This window comes from Thalassophryne amazonica, chromosome 4, assembly GCF_902500255.1.
Source record: "Thalassophryne amazonica chromosome 4, fThaAma1.1, whole genome shotgun sequence".
Taxonomy (NCBI): Eukaryota; Metazoa; Chordata; class Actinopteri; order Batrachoidiformes; family Batrachoididae; genus Thalassophryne; species Thalassophryne amazonica.
Genome location: NC_047106.1, coordinates 41,593,330 through 41,615,840, shown reverse-complemented (window position 1 = coordinate 41,615,840; position 22,511 = coordinate 41,593,330). Strand labels below are relative to the sequence as shown.

Below are 22,511 nucleotides of genomic sequence, written 5' to 3'. Positions count from 1 at the left end.
TTTAAAAAAGCACTTGGGAAAACTTCATAGGAGGCTAATAATTTTGTCCTTATCTGTACAGAGTTAAAACGCCATTACAGACATTTACTTGTGCATTTATATCATATCGTGTAAAGTATGTAGGATATGCATCAGCCCTCTGATTCGTTCATTTATAGTATGACAGAGTAAAGAGGAGTATCCACAAATATCACACAGGACTTTGTACCTTGACTCCATCAGCGCAGTAATCTGCAGGGTCTGAGAACATAATGATCCCCTTTGCTCCTGCTAACATGGCATTCTTCACCTGGTGCACAGAAAACCAACACTTAAGTATCAGACGATGACTTAATCCTGATGTTCACACAGAAATACAAAGAGAATGTGAGGTACAAAAAAAAAAAAAAGAAAGAAAAAACATTGTCAGGAGTTTCCTACCTTGTTGCCTCTGAATATCATCCCATATCTGACAATTACTATCTTCCCAGTTGCATTGATGCTCATATGTTTTTCCAAATCCAAAAAGTCTTCTGTACGACCATAATTTACATACACTAAATCCCCCTGGAAAGACAGAGAGGAAACAATATTAAGTTTGCTTCTTCTACTGTCCTCACATCAGTTTAATATTGTTAAAGCTGTAGTGTGTATGATTTAGTGTCTTCTAGTGGTGAGGTTGCAGATAGAGAAGAAGCATGATGATGTCATGATTTCGTTTCCCTTTGTTTTTCTATTCTTTGGCTATGAGGATTCGCGTCCACTTGCATTTTCTTGTAATAAGAAATATGTACAATGCATGTCACAAACATGAGGGTTTTCAAGCTTGTTTGCCTTCACAAGCAACCAGCAGACGAGCAGCCACTGATTCATTTGAGTTTTTCTTCATTTTTCCAAATATGCTGCAACATGTAAAAGACAAAGTAAGTACAGTAAAACTCGCATAAACTGTCATCGTATAAACCAGATATTCACACTCACAGAACAAAAGCAAAAGTCTCAATGCTTTTGAATGGTTTTTCATGTAATAAACACTGTATATAACCAATTTTGTATCACAGATTTTCGTTCCCGTTGGACAAAATGTTATGTCCGATCGCAATGCATTTCCATTAAAAACCCCTCACATGTACCAGAAAGAGCAGTCTAGACGTGCCCAGTAACAGAGGACAGTGGATACCATATTTCCTTGATTAAAAGCCCGGTCGTTTATTTTTTCCAACTGTGCTCAGACCCGGCACATAAATGAGGCAGGGCATAATTCAAGGCCGGCGATTATTAACAAAATGCTGCTTGCTGCCTGAATTGTAATTTGGTGTTAAGTTTCACACATATCCCTGGGTGTGACGAACCAAAGAGCTTTAGATTAGAGCCCTCTGCGTAGCTGTGAACCCTCACATCGCAAAAGGCTGTGATTTGTCACGTACATTTTCACTCCGTCCTCTCCCGTCAAAAGTTTTTGCAGTGTGCATGCTGATCACATTTCAATCATGGATCAAATACATTTGGCAAAAAAGTCTACAAATATGACCAACTTTACAACACAGTCAGAAAAAGATGCTCAAATGACCCACAACTCATGGAGGGAAATTGTATGTACTGTTGGTGTGAAGGTTGATGATTGTACAACCCCAATTCTAATGAAGTTGGGATGTTGTGTGAAATGTAAATAAAAACAGAATACAATGATTTGCAAATCCTCTTCAACCTATATTCAATTGAATACACCACAACAACAAGATATTTAATGTTCAAACTGATAGACTTTTTTTTGTTTTTGTGCAAATATTTGCTCATTTTGAAATGGATGCCTGCAACACATTTCAAAAAAGCTGGAGCAGGGGCAACAAAATATTGGGAAAGTTGATGAATGCTCAAAGAACACCCGTTTGGAACATTCCACAGGTGAACAGGTTAATTGGTAACAGGCGAGTGTCATGATTGGGTATAAAACGAGCATTCCCAAAAGGCTCAGCTGTTCACACACAAGATGGGGCGAGGATCACCACTTTGTGAACAACTGCATGAAAAAATAGTCCAACAGTTTAAGAACAATGTTTCTCAACATTCAGTTGCAAGGAATTTTGGGATTCCATCATGTACAGTCCATAATATAATCAGAAGATTCAGAAAATCTGGAGAACTTTCTACACGTAAGCGGCAAGGTCGAAAACCAACATTGAATGCCCGTGACCTTGATCCCTTAGGTGGCTCTGCATTAAAAAGAGACATCATTGTGTAAAGGATCTTACTGCGTGGGCAAAGGAACACTTCAGAAAACCATTTTCAGTTAACACAGTTTGTCGCTACATCTGCAACCCCTGGCAAAAATTATGGAATCACCGGCCTCGGAGGATGTTCATTCAGTTGTTTAATTTTGTACAAAAAAAGCAGATCACAGACATGACACAAAACTAAAGTCATTTCAAATGGCAACTTTCTGGCTTTAAGAAACACTATAAGAAATCAAGAAAAAAATTGTGGCAGTCAGTAACGGTTACTTTTATAGACCAAGCAGAGGGAAAAAAATATGGACTCACTCAATTCTGAGGAATCAATTATGGAATCACCCTGTAAATTTTCATCCCCAAAACTAACACCTGCATCAAATCAGATCTGCTCGTTAGTCTGCATCTAAAAAGGAGTGATCACACCTTGGAGAGCTGTTGCACCAAGTGGACTGACATGAATCATGGCTCCAACACGAGAGATGTCAATTGAAACAAAGGAGAGGATTATCAAACTCTTAAAAGAGGGTAAATCATCACGCAATGTTGCAAAAGATGTTGGTTGTTCACAGTCAGCTGTGTCTAAACTCTGGACCAAATACAAACAGCATGGGAAGGTTGTTAAAGGCAAACATACTGGTAGACCAAGGAAGACATCAAAGCGTCAAGACAGAAAACTTAAAGCAATATGTCTCAAAAATCGAAAATGCACAACAAAACAAATGAGGAACGAATGGGAGGAAACTGGAGTCAACGTCTGTGACCAAACTGTAAGAAACCGCCTAAAGGAAATGGGATTTACATACAGAAAAGCTAAACGAAAGCCATCATTAACACCTAAACAGAAAAAAACAAGGTTACAATGGGCTAAGGAAAAGCAAATGTGGACTGTGGATGACTGGATGAAAGTCATATTCAGTGATAAATCTCGAATGTGCATTGGGCAAGGTGATGATGCTGGAACTTTTGTTTGGTGCCGTTCCAATGGGATTTATAAAGATGACTGCCTGAAGAGAACATGTAAATTTCCACAGTCATTGATGATATGGGGCTGCATGTCAGGTAAAGGCACTGGGGAGATGGCTGTCATGACATCATCAATAAATGCACAAGTTTACGTTGATATTTTGGACACTTTTCTTATCCCATCAATTGAAAGGATGTTTGGGGTGATAATGGCAAGATGATAATGCATCTTGCCATAGAGCAAAAACTGTGAAAACATTCCTTGCAAAAAGACACATAGGGTCAATGTCATGGCCTGCAAATAGTCCAATTAATTAATCCAATTGAAAATCTTTGGTGGAAGTTGAAGAAAATGGTCCATGACAAGGCTCCAACCTGCAAAGCTGATCTGGCAACAGCAATCAGAGAAAGTTGGAGCCAGATTGATGAAGAGTACTGTTTGTCACTCATTAAGTCCATGCCTCAGAGACTGCAAGCTGTTACAAAAGCCAGAGGTGGTGCAACAAAATACTAGTGATGTGTTTGAGCGTTCTTTTGTTTTTCATGATTCCATAATTTTTTCCTCAGAATTGAGTGATTCCATATTTTTTTTTCCCTCTGCTTGGTCTAAAAAAGTAACCGTTACTGACTGCCACAATTATTTTTCCTGATTTCTTATAGTGTTTCTTAAAGCCAGAAAGTTGCCATTTGAAATGACTTTAGTTTTGTGTCATGTCTGTGATCTGCTTTTTTTCTACAAAAATAAACAACTGAATGAACATCCTCCGAGGCCGGTGATTCCATAATTTTTGCCAGGGGTTGTACAAGTGCAAGTTTAAACTCTCTACTTGGGTTATGGCAAAGCGAAAGCCATACATCAACAACATCCAGAAACGCCACCGCCTTCTCTGGTCCTGAGCTCATTTGAAATGGACAGATGCAAAATGGAAAAGTGTGCTGTGGTCTAATGAGTCCACATTTCAAATCGTTTTGGGAAATCATGGACGTTGTGTCCTCCGGACAAAAGAGGAATAAGCCCATCCAGATTATTACCAGTGCAAAGTTCAAAAGCCAGCCCATAGCATTTTAGTGCCCATAGCATGGGCAACTTACGCATCTGTGATGGCACCAACAATTCTGAAAGGTATATCCAGGTTCTGGAGCAACACATGCTGCCATCCAAGCAAAGTCTTTTTCAGGGACGTCCCTGCTTATTTCAGCAAGACAATGCCAAGCCACATTCTGCACCTGTTACAACAGCATGGCTTTGTAGTAAAAGAGTACGGGTACTAGACTGGCCTGGCTGCAGTCCAGACCTGTCGCCCACTGAAAATGTGTGCCGCATTATGAAGTACAAAATATGACAACGGAGACCCCGGACTATTGAACAACTGAAGTCATACATCAAGCAAGAATGGGAAAGAATTCCACCTACAAAGCTTCAACAATTGGTGTCTTCAGTTCCCAAATGCTTATTGAGTGTTGTTTGAAGGAAAGGTGATGTAACAGAGTGGTGAACATACCACTGTCCCAGCTTTTTTGAAACGTGTTGCAGGCATCCATTTCAAAATGAGCAAATATTTGCACAAAAACAATAAAGTTTATCAGTTTGTCTTTGTGGTGTATTCAATTGAATATAGGTTGAAGAGGATTTGCAAATCATTGTATTCTGTTTTTATTTACATTTTAAACAACGTTCCAACTTCATTGAAATTGGGGTTAAAGAAAGAAGTGGAGTTCATTGAAGGACAAATTAATCCAGAAGAAGGCACTGTTCCTGCGACAAATTGCATGAAGACGTGACAGAGAACTTTAAAAGGGTCACGCACACGTTGATGCCATTACATGGCCACAGAGTTACGGAGCTGGAGAAGCATAAATCAGGCTTTTGGATTTTAAGGTACCACTCCACATTGAACTTAGAAAAAAGAGTGACTTGACCAAATGTAATCCAATGCTTATTTAAGGCAGACACTGAGGCAAATGAGGCAGGTCCCGATTCAAGGTCAGGTGTTTAATCAAGGAAATACTTAAGCCTAATTGGTGCTGGAGATTCCCCGTAGATCATTTGGCGCCTCCTGACTAACTAATCTGTTAGATATATACTCAACAAAAATATAAATGCAACACTTTTGGTTTTGCTCCCATTTTGTATGAGATGAACTCAAAGATCTAAAACTTTTTCCACATACACAATATCACCATTTCCCTCAAATATTGTTCACAAACCAGTCTAAATCTGTGATAGTGAGCACTTCTCATTTGCTGAGACAATCCATCCCACCTCACAGGTGTGCCATATCAAGATGCTGATTAGACACCATGATTAGTGCACAGGTGTGCCTTAGACTGCCCACAATAAAAGGCCACTCTGAAAGGTGCAGTTTTGTTTTATTGGCGGGGGGATAACAGTCAGCATCTGGTGTGACCACCATTTCCCTCATGCAGTGCAACACATCTCCTTCGCATAGAGTTGATCAGGTTGTCAATTGTGGCCTGTGGAATGTTGGTCCACTCCTCTTCAATGGCTGTGCGAAGTTGCGACGACGAACTGGAGTCAGGTCGAGACCCCGATGAGGACGACGAGCATGCAGATGAGCTTCCCTGAGACGGTTTCTGACAGTTTGTGCAGAAATTCTTTGGTTATGCAAACCGATTGTTTCAGCAGCTGTCCGAGTGGCTGGTCTCAGACAATCTTGGAGGTGAAGATGCTGGATGTGGAGGTCCTGGGCTGGTGTGGTTACACATGGTCTGTGGTTGTGAGGCTGGTTGGATGTACTGCCAAATTCTCTAAAACGCCTTTGGAGACGGCTTATGGTAGAGAAATGAACATTCAATACACGAGCAACAGCTCTTGTTGACATTCCTGCTGTCAGCATGCCAATTGCACGCTCCCTCAAATCTTGCGACATCTGTGGCATTGTGCTGTGATAAAACTGCACCTTTCAGAGTGGCCTTTTATTGTGGGCAGTCTAAGGCACACCTGTGCACTAATCATGGTGTCTAATCAGCATCTTGATATGGCACACCTGTGAGGTGGGATGGATTATCTCAGCAAAGGAGAAGTGCTCACTATCACAGATTTAGACTAGTTTGTGAACAATATTTGAGGGAAATGGTGATATTGTGTATGTGGAAAAAGTTTTAGATCTTTGAGTTCATCTCATACAAAATGGGAGCAAAACCAAAAGTGTTGCGTTTATATTTTTGTTGAGTGTATAACGCTCTGTCCATTTTTTAAATGTAGCAGATTTTGTCAGTTTTATACATATAATGGATTTTGATTATAATGGACAAAATTCACTGGTTCACCTGAATCCATTATATGCAAGTTTTACTGTGTGTCCCTTTTGGGCTACTGTATCAACATGGTGCTGCGACATGGTGGATATGAAAGCCTCATAAGCTTATGAAAACACTGATTCATTGTTGCTGATAATTATATGCTAATGAGCAAATGGTTATGATTGCTATAATCCATTTCTCTGTGTGTGTGTGTGCGTGCACCTCAGGTTGACCTTTGGCAGAGAAGGCATTGTAAGGAGGTACAATGTCAGAAATATTTTCATAGCCCTCAGGAACCGGTTCAGCAAAGGAGGTGCTATAAACCTGTCAGATGAAACAAAACAACACACTGGATCAGATGAGTTGAGATAAAATAAGACAAGATGGACATTGTCTTTCACAGTGGTTCAAAACCTAAAAGTCCTGACCCACATGGGGGTCACGTTTCAGTTATTAGGAAATGAAATCTTAAATCATATCTCTGCAGCGCACACTTCTTTTTGCTCTCTGTCTTCTCATCTCTTTACTCCTGTGAGTTACGGAGGTGTTGTGCCTCGTTTGGTGTTTAGTGAGCATTAAGTGAATGAATGAATGAATGAATTTATTAAGCACACACAAAACAAACAAAACTTACAACAAAAGAAGATGGATTGACACTGAAAAAGAAAATGGATTGACAATGAAAAGAAAATGGATTGACAAAGAAAACGGATTGACAGTGCATCCGTATGCCTGAAAGGGTGTAGGCAGAAGCAATGCTTATTAACACCTACCGCTTTAACCCAAAGTAACATCATCTCGTCATCAGAAAGGAGTGCAAAGAAAAAATAAGAAAAAACACAACTATTCCCACTCCCATTTTCAACCACTTTAATCACTTCAACACACAATCCGTGTTACCGAACAAGTTTACAATTACAGTTGGCTACACACAAAACTCATCCTACTTCAGCAGATACATATCTTGAAAACATCATTTCTTTATATTGATTTTTAAACTGATTGATATTTGGACATCATTTGAGTTCATCCGTCAGGTTATTCCATATTCTAGGGCCACACATGGAGACACAGAAACCTTTCCTGGTTGTCTGAGTGCCAGCAATTTTAAAATGATACAAGTCCCTTAAATTATATTTTCCCTCTTTCTCAGTAAAATATTCTTGAATTCTAAATGGCACTTGTTTATTTTTCACTTTGTACATTAACTCAACAGTCTTGAACAAAATCATATCATTAAGTTTTAATATTTGAGATTTAATGAACAATGGGTTGGTGTGGTCTCGATAACCTGCATTATGAATTGTTCTTAATGCTCTTTTTTGAAGAATGAATAATGGTTGCACTGTAGTTTTATAATTATTGCCCCAAACGTCAGCACAGTAAGTCAGGTAGGGTGCAACCAATGAACAATAGTATGTAGTGCAAAAGTATGTAGTGCTCTGCAATCAAGAACATGCTTTACTTGCTTACTATTTAATACTGCAATACTCTTTGATACCTTCATTTGAATATGCTGAATATGAGCTTTCCAATTAATTTTTTCATCAATAACACCTAAAAAATTATTCTCACATTCTATGTTTACCCCATGTATATTTAACTGAATTTCTATGTCTTTTTTATCATTTCCAAATAACATTTAGTTTTAGACAAATGTAATGATAATTTGTTAACGTCAAACCATCTCTTTAACTTTATCATTTCAGTTCCTAAATCAGATAATAATTGCTGCAGATTTTCTCCTGAGCAAACAGGTTTGTGTCATCTGCAAAGAGAACAGCTTTAACCAGATCTGAGACTTTATATAAATCATTAATGTATAAAATAAATAATTTTGGGCCCAAGTGGATGCAAAAGTTCAAACGCCTAGAGCTAATGCTCAGCAGTTAGAGATCACATTGTGCAGAATTGTTTTTTAATATTTATGGTAAAACATGATTTGGATTTCAAGTTGACCACTTTCAAAGTCTCACAATTTCACATTATGTCTGTGCATCTAGGAATAACCTTGATATTTGATAAATGGAGGCTGGAAATGGCTTGTTTAAGTCTTCTGTGACATATGTCACATTCTTTGCAGTTGTCATGTGATACTGATCTGATGAAAGTTTTGTGTTTTAATATTTAGTGTTCTTCCTCATGCTAATCTGTGTCTCTTGAGTGGCTGACTGTCTGCTAAACTGAGGAGAAGGGGGTGGAGGTTCTCTGATCACCCTGTGTACATCATACCATAAAAGGTAAAGAGTGGATTTACACACCATTGTCTGGCATTACTGTTTCCTGTATTACTGCTGCATCAAGGAAGATTATGCTAACCTTTAAGACAGATCTAGATTAAGATCTAAGGTCTCTTTTTTCCAACATTGTAAGACACCGTTTTACAAGAATTCTAGAATTTAAAAAAATTCAGCAATGTTGTATGATTCCAATACGGTGGACAGACAAACCAACAACAGAACAAATAAGAGAATTAAGATTAAAAAGAGCAAGTTTTCCCATCATTAAGGCATCTTTACATTATGATGGTCTTGTGTTCTGTCCCACGTTGGTCATGTGAACACTTAGCCACCTCAAAAATGTTGGTGCTTGCATTGTTGAGCATTTATAGCATTACTGTGTGACTGACTGCACTTAGTGTACACCTTAGTGACAGCAGTGTTCGCTGACATATTCACTGTTTGCTGATTATCTTAAAATATCAGTCCTGATGGCAGATATAGCTCAAAATTCATCCTTAGATCATGTATCTGCTTAGTTGTGGTAGTGAGTCAAACTGTGTTGTTTTGTGTTTGTCTGCCATAGCATTATCTCACATATGGAGCTTTATCTTGCTACAAGGTTATAAAGGGACTTTAACCTTGAGTGAGCTGTCCTGGTGATTGTCAGTGGAGAGGTGACGTGGAGGTTCACTTCAGAGCGTGTGTTTTTACTGTAGTTCATCTGTTTAATGTTCACACGCATGGTTATGATGTTGGACTTGATTAATGAAAGTACACACACAAAAGATGGTGTAGTAGTTAAGTCTTGGGTTTCAGACAAGAGGATTCAAAACCCTGCCAGACCAGAAAATTACTAAGGGCCCTTGGGCAAGGTCCTTAATCTCCTAGTTGCTCCCAGTGTGTAGTGAGTGCCTTGCATGGCGGCACCCAGACATTGGTTTGTGTGAATGTGAGGCATAATTGTAAAGCGCTTTGAGCTTCTGCTGCAGATGGAAAAGAGCAATATAAATGAAGCCCATTTATCATTTAATAATTCCCCAAAACAGCCTTTCTAAATTAGTTTGACCTTTCAAGGTCATCCAAGATCAAGTGTCGTGTCACCACGATAAAATTGATATATGGGGGTGATTCTTAGACTACGGGCACTTTTATGTCCCTTGATCATATTTTATGAAAAAAAGAAAAAAGAGGAAATTTCACACTTTTATAGTTATCTTTACAATGAAAGTGTTTGAAGAAATTTGTCCTAGTAGTCTATGATGACTTTTTCACCTTTTTTCAGCATCATTATATGCAAATATTGCCGTTTTGTGCTTGTCCCACACCCAGACTTATGATCTTCAATGATAAAAATGAATAGTAAACAAACGTTTTTTCTAATGTTTTAAAATATCTCTGAATAAAATCTCAGTAAAATAATCAATCAATCAATCAATTTTTTTATATAGCGCCAAATCACAACAAACAGTTGCCCCAAGGCGCTTTATATTGTAAGGCAAGGCCATACAATAATTATGTAAAACCCCAACGGTCAAAACGACCCCCTGTGAGCAAGCACTTGGCTACAGTGGGAAGGAAAAACTCCCTTTTAACAGGAAGAAACCTCCAGCAGAACCAGGCTCAGGGAGGGGCAGTCTTCTGCTGGGACTGGTTGGGGCTGAGGGAGAGAACCAGGAAAAAGACATGCTGTGGAGGGGAGCAGAGATCGATCACTAATGATTAAATGCAGAGTGGTGCATACAGAGCAAAAAGAGAAAGAAACAGTGCATCATGGGAACCCCCCAGCAGTCTACGTCTATAGCAGCATAACTAAGGGATGGTTCAGGGTCACCTGATCCAGCCCTAACTATAAGCTTTAGCAAAAAGGAAAGTTTTAAGCCTAATCTTAAAAGTAGAGAGGGTGTCTGTCTCCCTGATCTGAATTGGGAGCTGGTTCCACAGGAGAGGAGCCTGAAAGCTGAAGGCTCTGCCTCCCATTCTACTCTTACAAACCCTAGGAACTACAAGTAAGCCTGCAGTCAGAGCGAAGCGCTCTATTGGGGTGATATGGTACTACGAGGTCCCTAAGATAAGATGGGACCTGATTATTCAAACCTTATAAGTAAGAAGAAGAATTTTAAATTCTATTCTAGAATTAACAGGAAGCCAATGAAGAGAGGCCAATATGGGTGAGATATGCTCTCTCCTTCTAGTCCCCGTCAGTACTCTAGCTGCAGCATTTTGAATTAACTGAAGGCTTTTTAGGGAACTTTTAGGACAACCTGATAATAATGAATTACAATAGTCCAGCCTAGAGGAAATAAATGCATGAATTAGTTTTTCAGCATCACTCTGAGACAAGACCTTTCTGATTTTAGAGATATTGCGTAAATGCAAAAAAGCAGTCCTACATATTTGTTTAATATGCGCTTTGAATGACATATCCTGATCAAAAATGACTCCAAGATTTCTCACAGTATTACTAGAGGTCAGGGTAATGCCATCCAGAGTAAGGATCTGGTTAGACACCATGTTTCTAAGATTTGTGGGGCCAAGTACAATAACTTCAGTTTTATCTGAGTTTAAAAGCAGGAAATTAGAGGTCATCCATGTCTTTATGTCTGTAAGACAATCCTGCAGTTTAGCTAATTGGTGTGTGTCCTCTGGCTTCATGGATAGATAAAGCTGGGTATCATCTGCGTAACAATGAAAATTTAAGCAACCGTCTAATAATACTACCTAAGGGAAGCATTTATAAAGTGAATAAAATTGGTCCTAGCACAGAACCTTGTGGAACTCCATAATTAACTTTAGTCTGTGAAGAAGATTCCCCATTTACATGAACAAATTGTAATCTATTAGACAAATATGATTCAAACCACCGCAGCGCAGTGCCTTTAATACCTATGGCATGCTCTAATCTCTGTAATAAAATTTTATGGTCAACAGTATCAAAAGCAGCACTGAGGTCTAACAGAACAAGCACAGAGATGAGTCCACTGTCCGAGGCCATAAGAAGATCATTTGTAACCTTCACTAATGCTGTTTCTGTACTATGATGAATTCTAAAACCTGACTGAAACTCTTCAAATAGACCATTCCTCTGCAGATGATCAGTTAGCTGTTTTACAACTACCCTTTCAAGAATTTTTGAGAGAAAAGGAAGGTTGGAGATTGGCCTATAATTAGCTAAGATAGCTGGGTCAAGTGATGGCTTTTTAAGTAATGGTTTAATTACTGCCACCTTAAAAGCCTGTGGTACATAGCCAACTAACAAAGATAGATTGATCATATTTAAGATCGAAGCATTAAATAATGGTAGGGCTTCCTTGAGCAGCCTGGTAGGAATGGGGTCTAATAAACATGTTGATGGTTTGGATGAAGTAACTAATGAAAATAACTCAGACAGAACAATCGGAGAGAAAGAGTCTAACCAAATACCGGCATCACTGAAAGCAGCCAAAGATAACGATACGTCTTTGGGATGGTTATGAGTAATTTTTTCTCTAATAGTTAAAATTTTGTTAGCAAAGAAAGTCATGAAGTCATTACTAGTTAAAGTTAATGGAATACTCAGCTCAATAGAGCTCTGACTCTTTGTCAGCCTGGCTACAGTGCTGAAAAGAAACCTGGGGTTGTTTTTATTTTCTTCAATTAGTGATGAGTAGAAAGATGTCCTAGCTTTACGGAGGGTTTTTTTTATAGAGCAACAGACTCTTTTTCCAGGCTAAGTGAAGATCTTCTAAATTAGTGAGACGCCATTTCCTCTCCAACTTACGGGTTATCTGCTTTAAGCTACGAGTTTGAGTTATACCACGGAGTCAGGCACTTCTGATTTAAAGCTCTCTTTTTCAGAGGAGCTACAGCATCAAAATCAAAACATAATTGGGGTATTCAATGTCATACAACTGTTGTGATTTTTTTAAACAAAATGTAGTTGTCCCACACTATTGCCGTAATTTCCACCACAACAATGTCCCTTTAAAAAGTTTGTATGAAAGATTATGTGGGTAGTTTCTATGGAGATAAACAGTAACATCAGAGCACATGTATATAGCGCCAAATCACAACAAACAGTTGCCCCAAGGCACTTTATATTGTAAGGCAATGGTGTGGTGGAAATTACATTTACAAGGCCAATAGTGCCCATAATTAAAGAATCACCCATGGGTATACCATAGGTACGTCTTTAACCAATTCCATGAAGTAGCCATTCTGAATTGTGATGTCACAGTTCATGTGACCAAAAAGAAAGGCGAAGTATGACTTCAAATTTATGTTTAACAGTAACCATAGGTCCAGCTCCTGGAGAGGAGCTGGACCTATGGTCAAACACGCTGAAGGTCCTGATTTGACGAAATCAGGACCTGGTCAGCGTGCACTGAGGCAGTTTGTAGCCAAGTGTGAAGCGTCTGGGATGAAGATCAGCACTTCCAAATCTGTGGTTCTCGACCGGAAAAAGGTGTCTTGCCCTCTTCAGGTCAGTGGAGTGTCCTTGCCTCACGTGGAGGAGTTTAAGTATCTCGGGGTCTTGTTCACGAGCGAGGGACGATGGAGCGCGAGATCGACAGACGGATCGGTGCAGCGTCTGCAGTGATGCGGTCGCTGTATTGGACCGTCGTGGCGAAGAGAGAGCTGAGTAGGGGAGTAAAGCTCTCGATTTACTGATTGATCTATGTTCCAACCCTCACCTATGGTCATGAGATTTGGCTCATGACTGAAAGAACGAGATTGCGAGTACAAGCGGCTGAGATGAGTTTCCTCCGCAGGGTGGCTGGGCGCTCCCTTAGAGATAGGGTGAGGAGCTCGTTCACTCGGGAGGAGCTCGGAGTCGAGCCGCTGCTCCTCCACATCGAAAGGAGCCAGTTGAGGTGGCTTGGGCATCTTTTCCGGATGCCCCCTGGACGCCTCGCTGGAGAGGTGTTCCGGGCACGTCCCATCGGGAGGAGACCCCGGGGAAGACCTAGGACACACTGTAGGGACTATGTCTCTTGGGTGGCTTGGGAACGCCTTGGGGTTCCCCCGGAGTAGCTGGGGGAGGTGTGTGTTGATTGGGAGGTCTGGGTGGCTTTGCTTGAGCTGCTGCCCCCGCGACCCGACTCCAGATAAAGCGGAAGAAAATGGATGGATGGATGGAGTAACCATAGGTGCACCTTTAACAAATTCCTAGAAACAGCCAACTTAATATCACTTACATTGGACATCAGGCCTGTACATTGGGCCAAGATTTTGACCTTGGCCCGTGACCTTGACTTCTAACCTATTTTTTTCTCCAAATCAAATAACTTTGTCCTTCATTGACCCGTCAAACACTTCACCAAGGTTAATCCAAATGAGATCAAAACTCTTTTAAATTATTTTGTTCACATTTGTATGGACGGACGCAGAAAACTGAAAACAATATGCTCAAATGTGCTACAATAGGTATGCGTAAAATTGTTTTAACATATGTTAATTTCTGCAAGAGATGTCTGCCATTCTAAAAACACAAACAGAAAGTCCTGGAGAGTTTTGGAGGGTAAATGAAAGTTCTGTTTGTGAATTCTTCCTCATGTGCTGTGAGTTTGTACATGTTGTTGGCACACACACATCAAGACACTGTATTTGCACGTCATTTTATTATACACACGTGAGCATCTTGTGTCTTATGTCTTCCACGTGCATTCACCTCTCTTCCTAACTGATCCACTATTGCAATGTAATTTGGCTGTGATTTGTTGGGGTACGACAGCAGAACATCATACGGCACCAGCTCCACCGAGTCCAAACCAAACCTCTGCCACTCCTCCTGGATCTGCTCTGCATATTTCTTATTCTGCTCTGTGCCAGCCAAGTGTGGGAGCTGTGTGAATTTCCTGAGGAAAAAAGAAATTGCAGTGGTTAAAAATGTCCCTCAACAGCTATAAAGTGCTATAACGTAATCTGTTTGAATGTGCAGAACAGCTTGGAATGTGAGGAAGGTGCAAAGCTGCAGTCCTTAGAAAAGTAAGAGGTTACTGGTTTAAATGTTTCTAATGTGAATGTACAATACTGTTTTTGAAATCTGGATGTGCCATTTGAGTTTGTGTGGAAACAATGTGTTATAGGAAATAAATGTGCACAAGTTGGCATAAGAACAGTGAAACATAGCTTGGCATGAAAATAGCAATTTTTATCCATTTAATAAGGCTGTAACAAACTATTTTAATAGTCTTACCTGCAAGAAAGACAGTTTGTCTCACAGGCAGCAATAACACGGGTCTACGCCCATAATGCCTCCGAGTAAATGTACTCAAACTTTATAATTCTGGGTCACTGAGAATGTTGATTGGCTCTTAATTTCAAGATGTGGTGCTGGATCAATACACGACCCTTAACTTCAGAATGGTGGATAGGAGAGTTAGAACGGGAAGGAGTCTGGTGAACTTGTGAAACAATTGTGCAAAATGTGTTGCCAGCATGCCATTTTGCATAAAGGTGGTCTGATATATGTAGAGTGAAATTCTAAACAGATCCAAGCTCACTAAGTGTTGGTTCAGCTGTATTACATCATAATTCAAGATAACCACCAACAGCAGACCTTAAGCTCCTTTCACAGTGGGCCTGGTTTGAATTGCTTCCTGTGGCACCATGACAATGCAGGAATGTCTGCGTCAGGTGCACGCAGCAGGGGGGCAGAGAGGAGGTGAGAACGCAGAGGAGAATCTGCAGGCATTCTGGCTGCACAGAGAAATCAGAGTGCACAGTCTGCAGCCAGACTGTGCACTCTGATTTCTCTTCGAGTTTATATTTATTCTTGTGCAGGGCTGCAGGGCTGCTCTCTGATTTAGTTTATCTGTCTTCCTTTGACCGCGAGCTGCGTGTGCGCGAATGAACCGTCCATGAGTAAATGGGGAGATGCCTGGAGTTATTGTTGTGGACATGTCCTGTCTCTGGCAATCAGTCTGTGAGCAGGACTTATGTCCTTTTTGTTCTTTATTTAACACAGTGATGAGAGAGTTTGAGGGGAGAGCGAGGAACTGCCTGCAGCCAGACAGTTTTTTTTTCTTTTAATTGTTCACATGTGCGTGCGCGAACAAATCTTCCATGAGTGGACTGGAGATGTCCGGACTTTTTACTTGATGCGGACATGTCCTGTCTCTGGTAATTAGTTTGTGAGCAGGACTTTTATGGACTTTATTTAAACACAGTTGTGAGAGAATTTAAGAGTGAGGAGCTGCAGCTCTTTGCACATGCAGTTTTACTTAATTGTGTACACGGTATAAACCCAATCCTGCATGATTTAAACTTCGGGAACAATGGAACACAGCAGGAATCATAAATTGGCGTCGGGTAACATTGTATTGTGAGGTTGTAGCTTAGTCACGTTGAGTACCGTTGCGTTGCCCTGACATGTGCTGATACCACTTCCTTTCTGCGTCCTGTGCTCGATGCAGAAAAAATTAAACATGTTTAATTTTTGGTGTCCGATTCGCTTTGTCCTTGCGTCCCTCGCGCTGTTGTGGCACTGAGCTACATCATCTCGGCACTGAGTTGCTTCCACGTGGCGTCGGCATGACACCGCACGACAACTCAAAGTGGGCCCAGTGTGAAAGGAGCTTTAGTTCCATAAAACACACTTTATGCTATAAAATGAAACAGCTTAGTAGAAAGTTTGGTCTTTAATCAACGTCTATATACATGGCGTAATATATATAAAACATTAAAGCTACAGTGTGTAGGCTAAAGTGTCATCCTGTGGTGATGTTGCAGGTTGCATTATGCCATTGCCAGTCATGATTTTGTTTCCCTTCATGTTTGTGCTTCTTTGGCAATAGGGATTCACGCTTCCTTGCCTTTTCTTGTGATAAGCAACATCTGTTGTGGTTTCCTCCCTGTCTGTGCCCCATTGTTAAGTGTCACCGTGTCCTGTCTGTACCCTTTTTGTTAGTGTTCTCTGTGTTCTGTCCATGTTCCTTCTGTGGGTTGTCTCTGTGTTCTGATCCCGGTCGGTGTCAGGTGTCCTTGTGGTTTGTCCTCTGTCTGTGTCTCTGTGTTTTGTCATTTGTCTCTTTCGTGTCTCATGTTGCATTTGCCCAGTTTGCACTTTATCCACTTCTGAGTCCCACATTAGTTTTCTGCTTTTTGTTTATGACTTCAGGTTTTGGTCGTTGTTTAGTTGTTGTAATTTGTATATTTGCTTCCTTCTTTATGTTGTTCTTAGTCTTCATGTTTGTTTTTCTACCGTTTCAGTTTGTACACTTTTGAGTTCATTTGTTTTTGCATCATGTATTTTAGTTTGTGAGTTTGCTATCTCTCTGTTGAATTTCGGTTATTGCTATGTTTTATTTTTCCACTCACCTGCAGATGCCTGTTTAGTTTTAGTCACCTTGTTTTCGATTGATTTCCACGTGTCTTTTGTTCCTGCTCCCTTAATTTGCGCACCTGTTGTTTAGCATTTAAGACCTCACCTGTTCCTGTCTTCTTGCCGGTTCATTTCCTCCGCAGTTGGTAAATAGTTGTCTATTTCATAAAAATGATGGTTCTCAAACTTGTTAGCCAGCACTAGCAACCAGTACACAGTTTATAGGGGAGCAACCACCGATTCATCATGTTTTTTCTTCAATATTCCCGCTGTACTGCTAAATGCAAAAGGTGGAGGAAATATGTCACTTTCAGCATGGTCATGCTACATGGAGGGGGTCTGCTCCCATGTAGATATGAAGACACATCAACTTGTTGCAGATAATTTGTACACTAATGAACAGATGATTATAACCGTTGTATTCCATTACTGCTAATAAGCACCCCTAAACCCTATACACTGCAGCTTTACATATCTTGAGAACAGGAGCCAATCAGCAGTTTATTTATCATATTTGAATTCAACACACAAAAATCCATAATAAATAGCACTTTTAAGCTCTGAAGCACATAACTTAAAAAAGTACCATAAACGAGTTAAGTGATACAAAATAAAGTCCTGGGCCGGTAAACACAGACAACTGTAACTTAAAATGTTATGGTCATGAGAGACGTAGCAAGTTGAGAAAGGGCACTGCAGCAATGAAGTTGGGAGAAAAGTAAAGCATAATCAGCTTCTAAGAATGAGCCATGCACAAAGGTTACATATGTGGCATTCCTGGTTACGTCTCCAAAGTGGGGCCAGGAAATCCAAACAATACTTTAAATGGTTTTACTCAAAGAGACCACAGTCTCAGTCTTCTTTGACTTTTAAAGTATAACATTAACTCTCAAGTGACTGAGTGGGGTCATTTATGACCTCAGGCATATATTTTTGTGCATCATTTTTCTAATGCCAATCTAAAAAAAAGTTTCCTGTCATGAATTTGTCAATCTATTTGGTCTACATGTGTTCATAGAATTTTGCAAGGATTGGCCGAACCGTGTGGCAAGTATATAATCCAAACTTGTGCGGGGTCACTTATGACCCCAGGAAGATCTACACAGTATTGCAATTTGCCATCTCTAATCATTATATTTTACTGTTTTGCAGGGAAGTATGGCCAACAAACCCAGAATAGCAAGATTTAGGGCCACTTCACACATAGCACAAATAAGTACAACTCAGGGCGACTCACGGCGAAACAGCTCGTATGAGCGAACCACGAAAACATTGCGCTTGTGCACGCGACAGTGTCTTTCGAGCAGGAACACAGTGCGAGCAATTCACAGAACAATTCACAAAATGAATATACAGGAAATTCTGTTGGTACACAGGACAGGAGGGTCGCCAGCACAAACACAACTCCCATCTCTGGATGGAGCTGCACCTTAAACACAGAGAAAAAACAGAATCAGGCATCAGGAAGACAAGAAATACTGTATAATTTGCCAGCATTAATCAAAAAGAAAAACAGAAGAAATACTAAGGTGATCGCCGGCCACTAGCCCTAAGCTTCACTAAAAGACCCAGAATTTAGGTAAAGTTGAGGCTGCAGCACGCTCCGTTTACTAATAAAATTAATTAAGAGTAAAAAGCGTAAAACAAAACTACACCAGTATGCTAGCCATACGAAAGGGAAAATAAGTGCGTCTTAAGTCTGGACTTGAAAGTCTCCACAGAATCTGACTGTTTTATTGACGCAGGGAGATCATTCCACAGAACAGGGGCACGATAACAGAAAGCTCTATGACTTGCAGACTTCTTATTCACCCTAGGGATACAAAGTAGTCCTGCACCCTGAGACCGCAAAGCCCGGGCCGGTACGTAAGGTTTAATTAGGTCAGCTAAGTAGGGAGGTGCCAGTCCGTGAACAATTTTATAGACGAGTAGCAGAACCTTAAAATCTGATCTCACTGGGACAGGAAGCCAGTGAAGGGATGCCAAAATGGGTGTAATGTGGTCGAACTTTCTGCTTCGTGTCAAAAGCCTGGCTGCAGCATTTTGAACCAATTGGAGAGCCCTAATGCTAGACTGTGGTAAACCAGAAAATAGAACATTGCAGTAGTCCAATCTACAAGAGATAAATGCATGGATCAGGGTCTCAGCATCAGCCATAGACAGGATGGGATGAATCTTCGCCATATTTCGCAGGTGGAAGAAAGCAGTCCTAGTAATATTTGTAATGTGGAGGTCAAAGGACAATGTGGGATCATCAATTACCCCAAGGTTCCTTTGTGATGTATGACACACGAGCCTAGGCTGAGCATTAACTGGTCAAATTGATGCTGATGTCTCACTGGACCAAGAACCATCATTGCAGTCTTATCAGAGTTTAAAAGTGGGACGTTTCTAGACATCCAGCTTCTCATTGATGCAAGGCAATCTTCTAAGGATTTCATGTGAACGAGATTACCAGCAGTTATCGACATGTATAACCGAGTATCATCAACATAGCAGTGAAAGGTAAACCCAAAACACCTTAATATGTGCCCAAGGGGTGCTATATAAAGGGAGAAAAGCAGGGGGCCTAAGATGGAACCCTGTGGAACCCCAAATTTCATGTCACTAAGGTTAGAGGTAGTGTAACTGTACAAAAAACAGTGAGAACAACTGGTCAAGTATGACATCAACCATGCAAGGGCATTCCCAGCAATCCCAAAATGATTTTCCAGCCAATCAAGTAGAATATGATGATGCACGGTATCAAATGCAGCACTGAGATCTAACAGCACCAGAACTGTAGTGGTGTCCGAATCCATTGTAAACAGAAGATCATTCACCATTTTAGTGAGAGCCGTCTCTGTGGAATGATACTTCCTAAAAGCAGACTGCAGTGGCTCAAAGAGATTATTCTCAGTAAGATAGTCCACGAGCTGCCGTGACATCACTTTTTCCAGAATTTTAGAGCAAAATGATAGATTTGATATTGGCAATAGTTTTTCAATACACTAGGGCAGGGGTGGCCAAGTTGAAAGAGTCATTAAGACTCATTAAGAGTCTTTCATTGGATTCAGGTGTGTTGGAGCAGGGAGACGACTAAGAGTGTCAGGAATGTGGCTCTCGAGGACCGAACTTGGCCACCCCTGCACTAGGGGGGGAAACTAAGGTTTCTTAAGTAATGGTTTAATGACTGCAGATTTGAAACATTTAGGAACAGATCCAGAAGTTAAAGAAAGTAATAATTTCCAGCACAGTTGGCCAAAGAGTGGGCCACAGGTCCTTAAACAGGTTTGTTGATATAGGATCAAATAAGCAGGATGTGATTTTTGTTGACATAATGAGTTTTGTCAGCATGCCTAGTGAGATACTATCAAATTCCGTAAATCTAGGTAACACCTCAGAAATGGCGGCCACCTCAATAGAAGGGTGTAGTGGCTGGGTTAAGGCATGCTGGAAATTATTAATCTTTCTTTAACTTCTGGGATATTTTTAACCTAATGTCTTCTAATTTCTTCTCACAGTAATCCAGGAAATTTTGTGTTGTAAAAGGAGACTGAACTACAATTGGTTGTCATTAATAAGTATTGACACTGTGTTGAACAAGAACTTTGAGTTATGCTTGTTTTTGTTTATCAAATCAGTGTAATAGGTCTGCTTTATAGCCAATAATGCATGCTTATAGTCTAAGATAGTATCATGCCACGCAAGGTGGAATACTTCTAATTTTGAACGATGCCATTTCCGTTCTAGACCTCTTGCCTTATGGTTGAGGTCACGCAGGTAATCATTGAACCAAGGTGACTGTGATTTGGGGGAGCACGGTTTTAACACAGGCGGCGCAATCATGTCAAGTGTAGTTTTGAGCACTGAGTTTAAACTATCCACAAGTCTGTCAACTGATTGGGTATTTGCCAAATGTGAAGCTAAGACATCAGGCAGTCTATCTTCAAGTTCAGTCTTAGTTGAGAAGTTGATGCATCGCCGTAGTGATACACAAGGTTGTTGTTCCACTAAACACGGCAGCAAAACTGTAAACTTAATAAGTGAGTGATCAGAGATCACTGATGCAAGAGGCATGATGCCAATATTTGTGACAGCAATACCACATGCGAGAACCAGATCCAGGGTATTTCCACTAATGTGCATCGAGTCCCGAATGCATTGCCAAAATCCTAATGCATCCACAATTTCCATAAATAATTTGCAGAGGGGATCAGACCTTCTTCTGACCCTGGCAATGATAGATAGACAGACAGACAGATACTTTATTCATCCCCTATAAGGGGAAATTCATCTGCCCGAGAGCATACATACATACACAATTCATCCATACAATAAAATACCAATAAATAAGACAAATATAAAAACACATGGAAGTAAAACTACATTAACAAGAAGCGTTAAACAATCTCATGGCGGCCGGGACAAATGATCTTCTATACCTCTCAGTCCTACATCTCATGGAGAGGAATCTGTCACTGCAGTTGCTTTTCTGAGCAACCACAGTGTCATGTAGAGGATGAGATTTGTTGTTAATAACAGAATTCATAATACACCTCAACCTATACTCCACCAGTTCACCCAGAGACCGCCTCCCTCCCCATCACTGACACGCACTTCCTGACAAATTTGTCCAGTCTGTTACTGTCCTTAACAGACAAGCTGTTCCAACACACAACAGCAAATAATAGTAATAGTAATGCGTAATATCCTGAGCAGAGCGAAGAGTCAGATGCTCAAACAAGTTATATTTGTATTGTCAGTGGGGTTGATTTAAGGATTTAGGGGTGGTTCCAGAGTAGCATATATAAGATGCTTAGAAGTAGGTTTAGGTTTGAGACATTCCACGCATGTTGTCGGTAGCAGTCACGAAATCTTTGCTATTGCTGGAACAACCACTGGGCCATCCTCAATTTCAACATCATCCAATGTAGTAATGGGTATTAAGTTTGCAAAACATATCCCTCTATGATTTTTATGGACATGTCTACGGAAGCAGGCCACAGTCTGAACTTGTTGAATTTCCCTCCCTGGCAGATAAACTGCACTATCACAATAGTGAATTTTCTGCACTAATTTCCCCGCTAAGTTAATGGATTCCACACCCACATTTGTCATAAGCCTTGCAGGGTCTCTAATCACCTGCTCTGTGGCCTGCTGTAAATTCCTAATGTTACCCTCGCTGTCAAGCTCTATGTTCACAGACAAGATGGTGGTGCCTTCCCCACTAGGGTGGAGGCCGTCCAGCATCAGCAAGCTACGGCAGCCCTAGATGAAGGCCAGTTATAAATAAAGGTAAAGCCTTGCTGTCTACAAAATTGCGCCAGCCACCTATTTAACGATGTCAGCCTGCTAAACGCCTCATCAGTACCACGGGAGGGAAGGGGACCAGAGACTATTAATCGATGCTGACACATCTTTCTGGCAAGGTCACAAGTCCTCTCTATGTCCATTTTTGTGACCTCTGAGTGCTTCATCATGACATTATTGGTGCCGATGTGAATAACTATGTGACTATATCTCATGTCATGTTCCTTAGTCTGTCTTCCCTTCTGCAGCGTCAGCACC

General features: G+C 40.6%; 1 protein-coding gene across 1 annotated transcript in view; it reads right to left on the bottom strand.

The window, feature by feature from the left end:
* Window positions 1-22,511, bottom strand: part of naalad2 (N-acetylated alpha-linked acidic dipeptidase 2) — a 70,010-nt gene that overhangs the window by 36,586 nt on the left and 10,913 nt on the right. The window contains exons 3-6 of the mRNA XM_034167754.1: window positions 14,307-14,493; window positions 6,660-6,761; window positions 421-546; window positions 209-289 (exon numbers count right to left, since the gene is read on the bottom strand). Of these exons, the coding sequence (XP_034023645.1) occupies window positions 209-289; window positions 421-546; window positions 6,660-6,761; window positions 14,307-14,493 (496 nt within the window). The remainder of the gene's footprint in view (window positions 1-208; window positions 290-420; window positions 547-6,659; window positions 6,762-14,306; window positions 14,494-22,511) is intronic.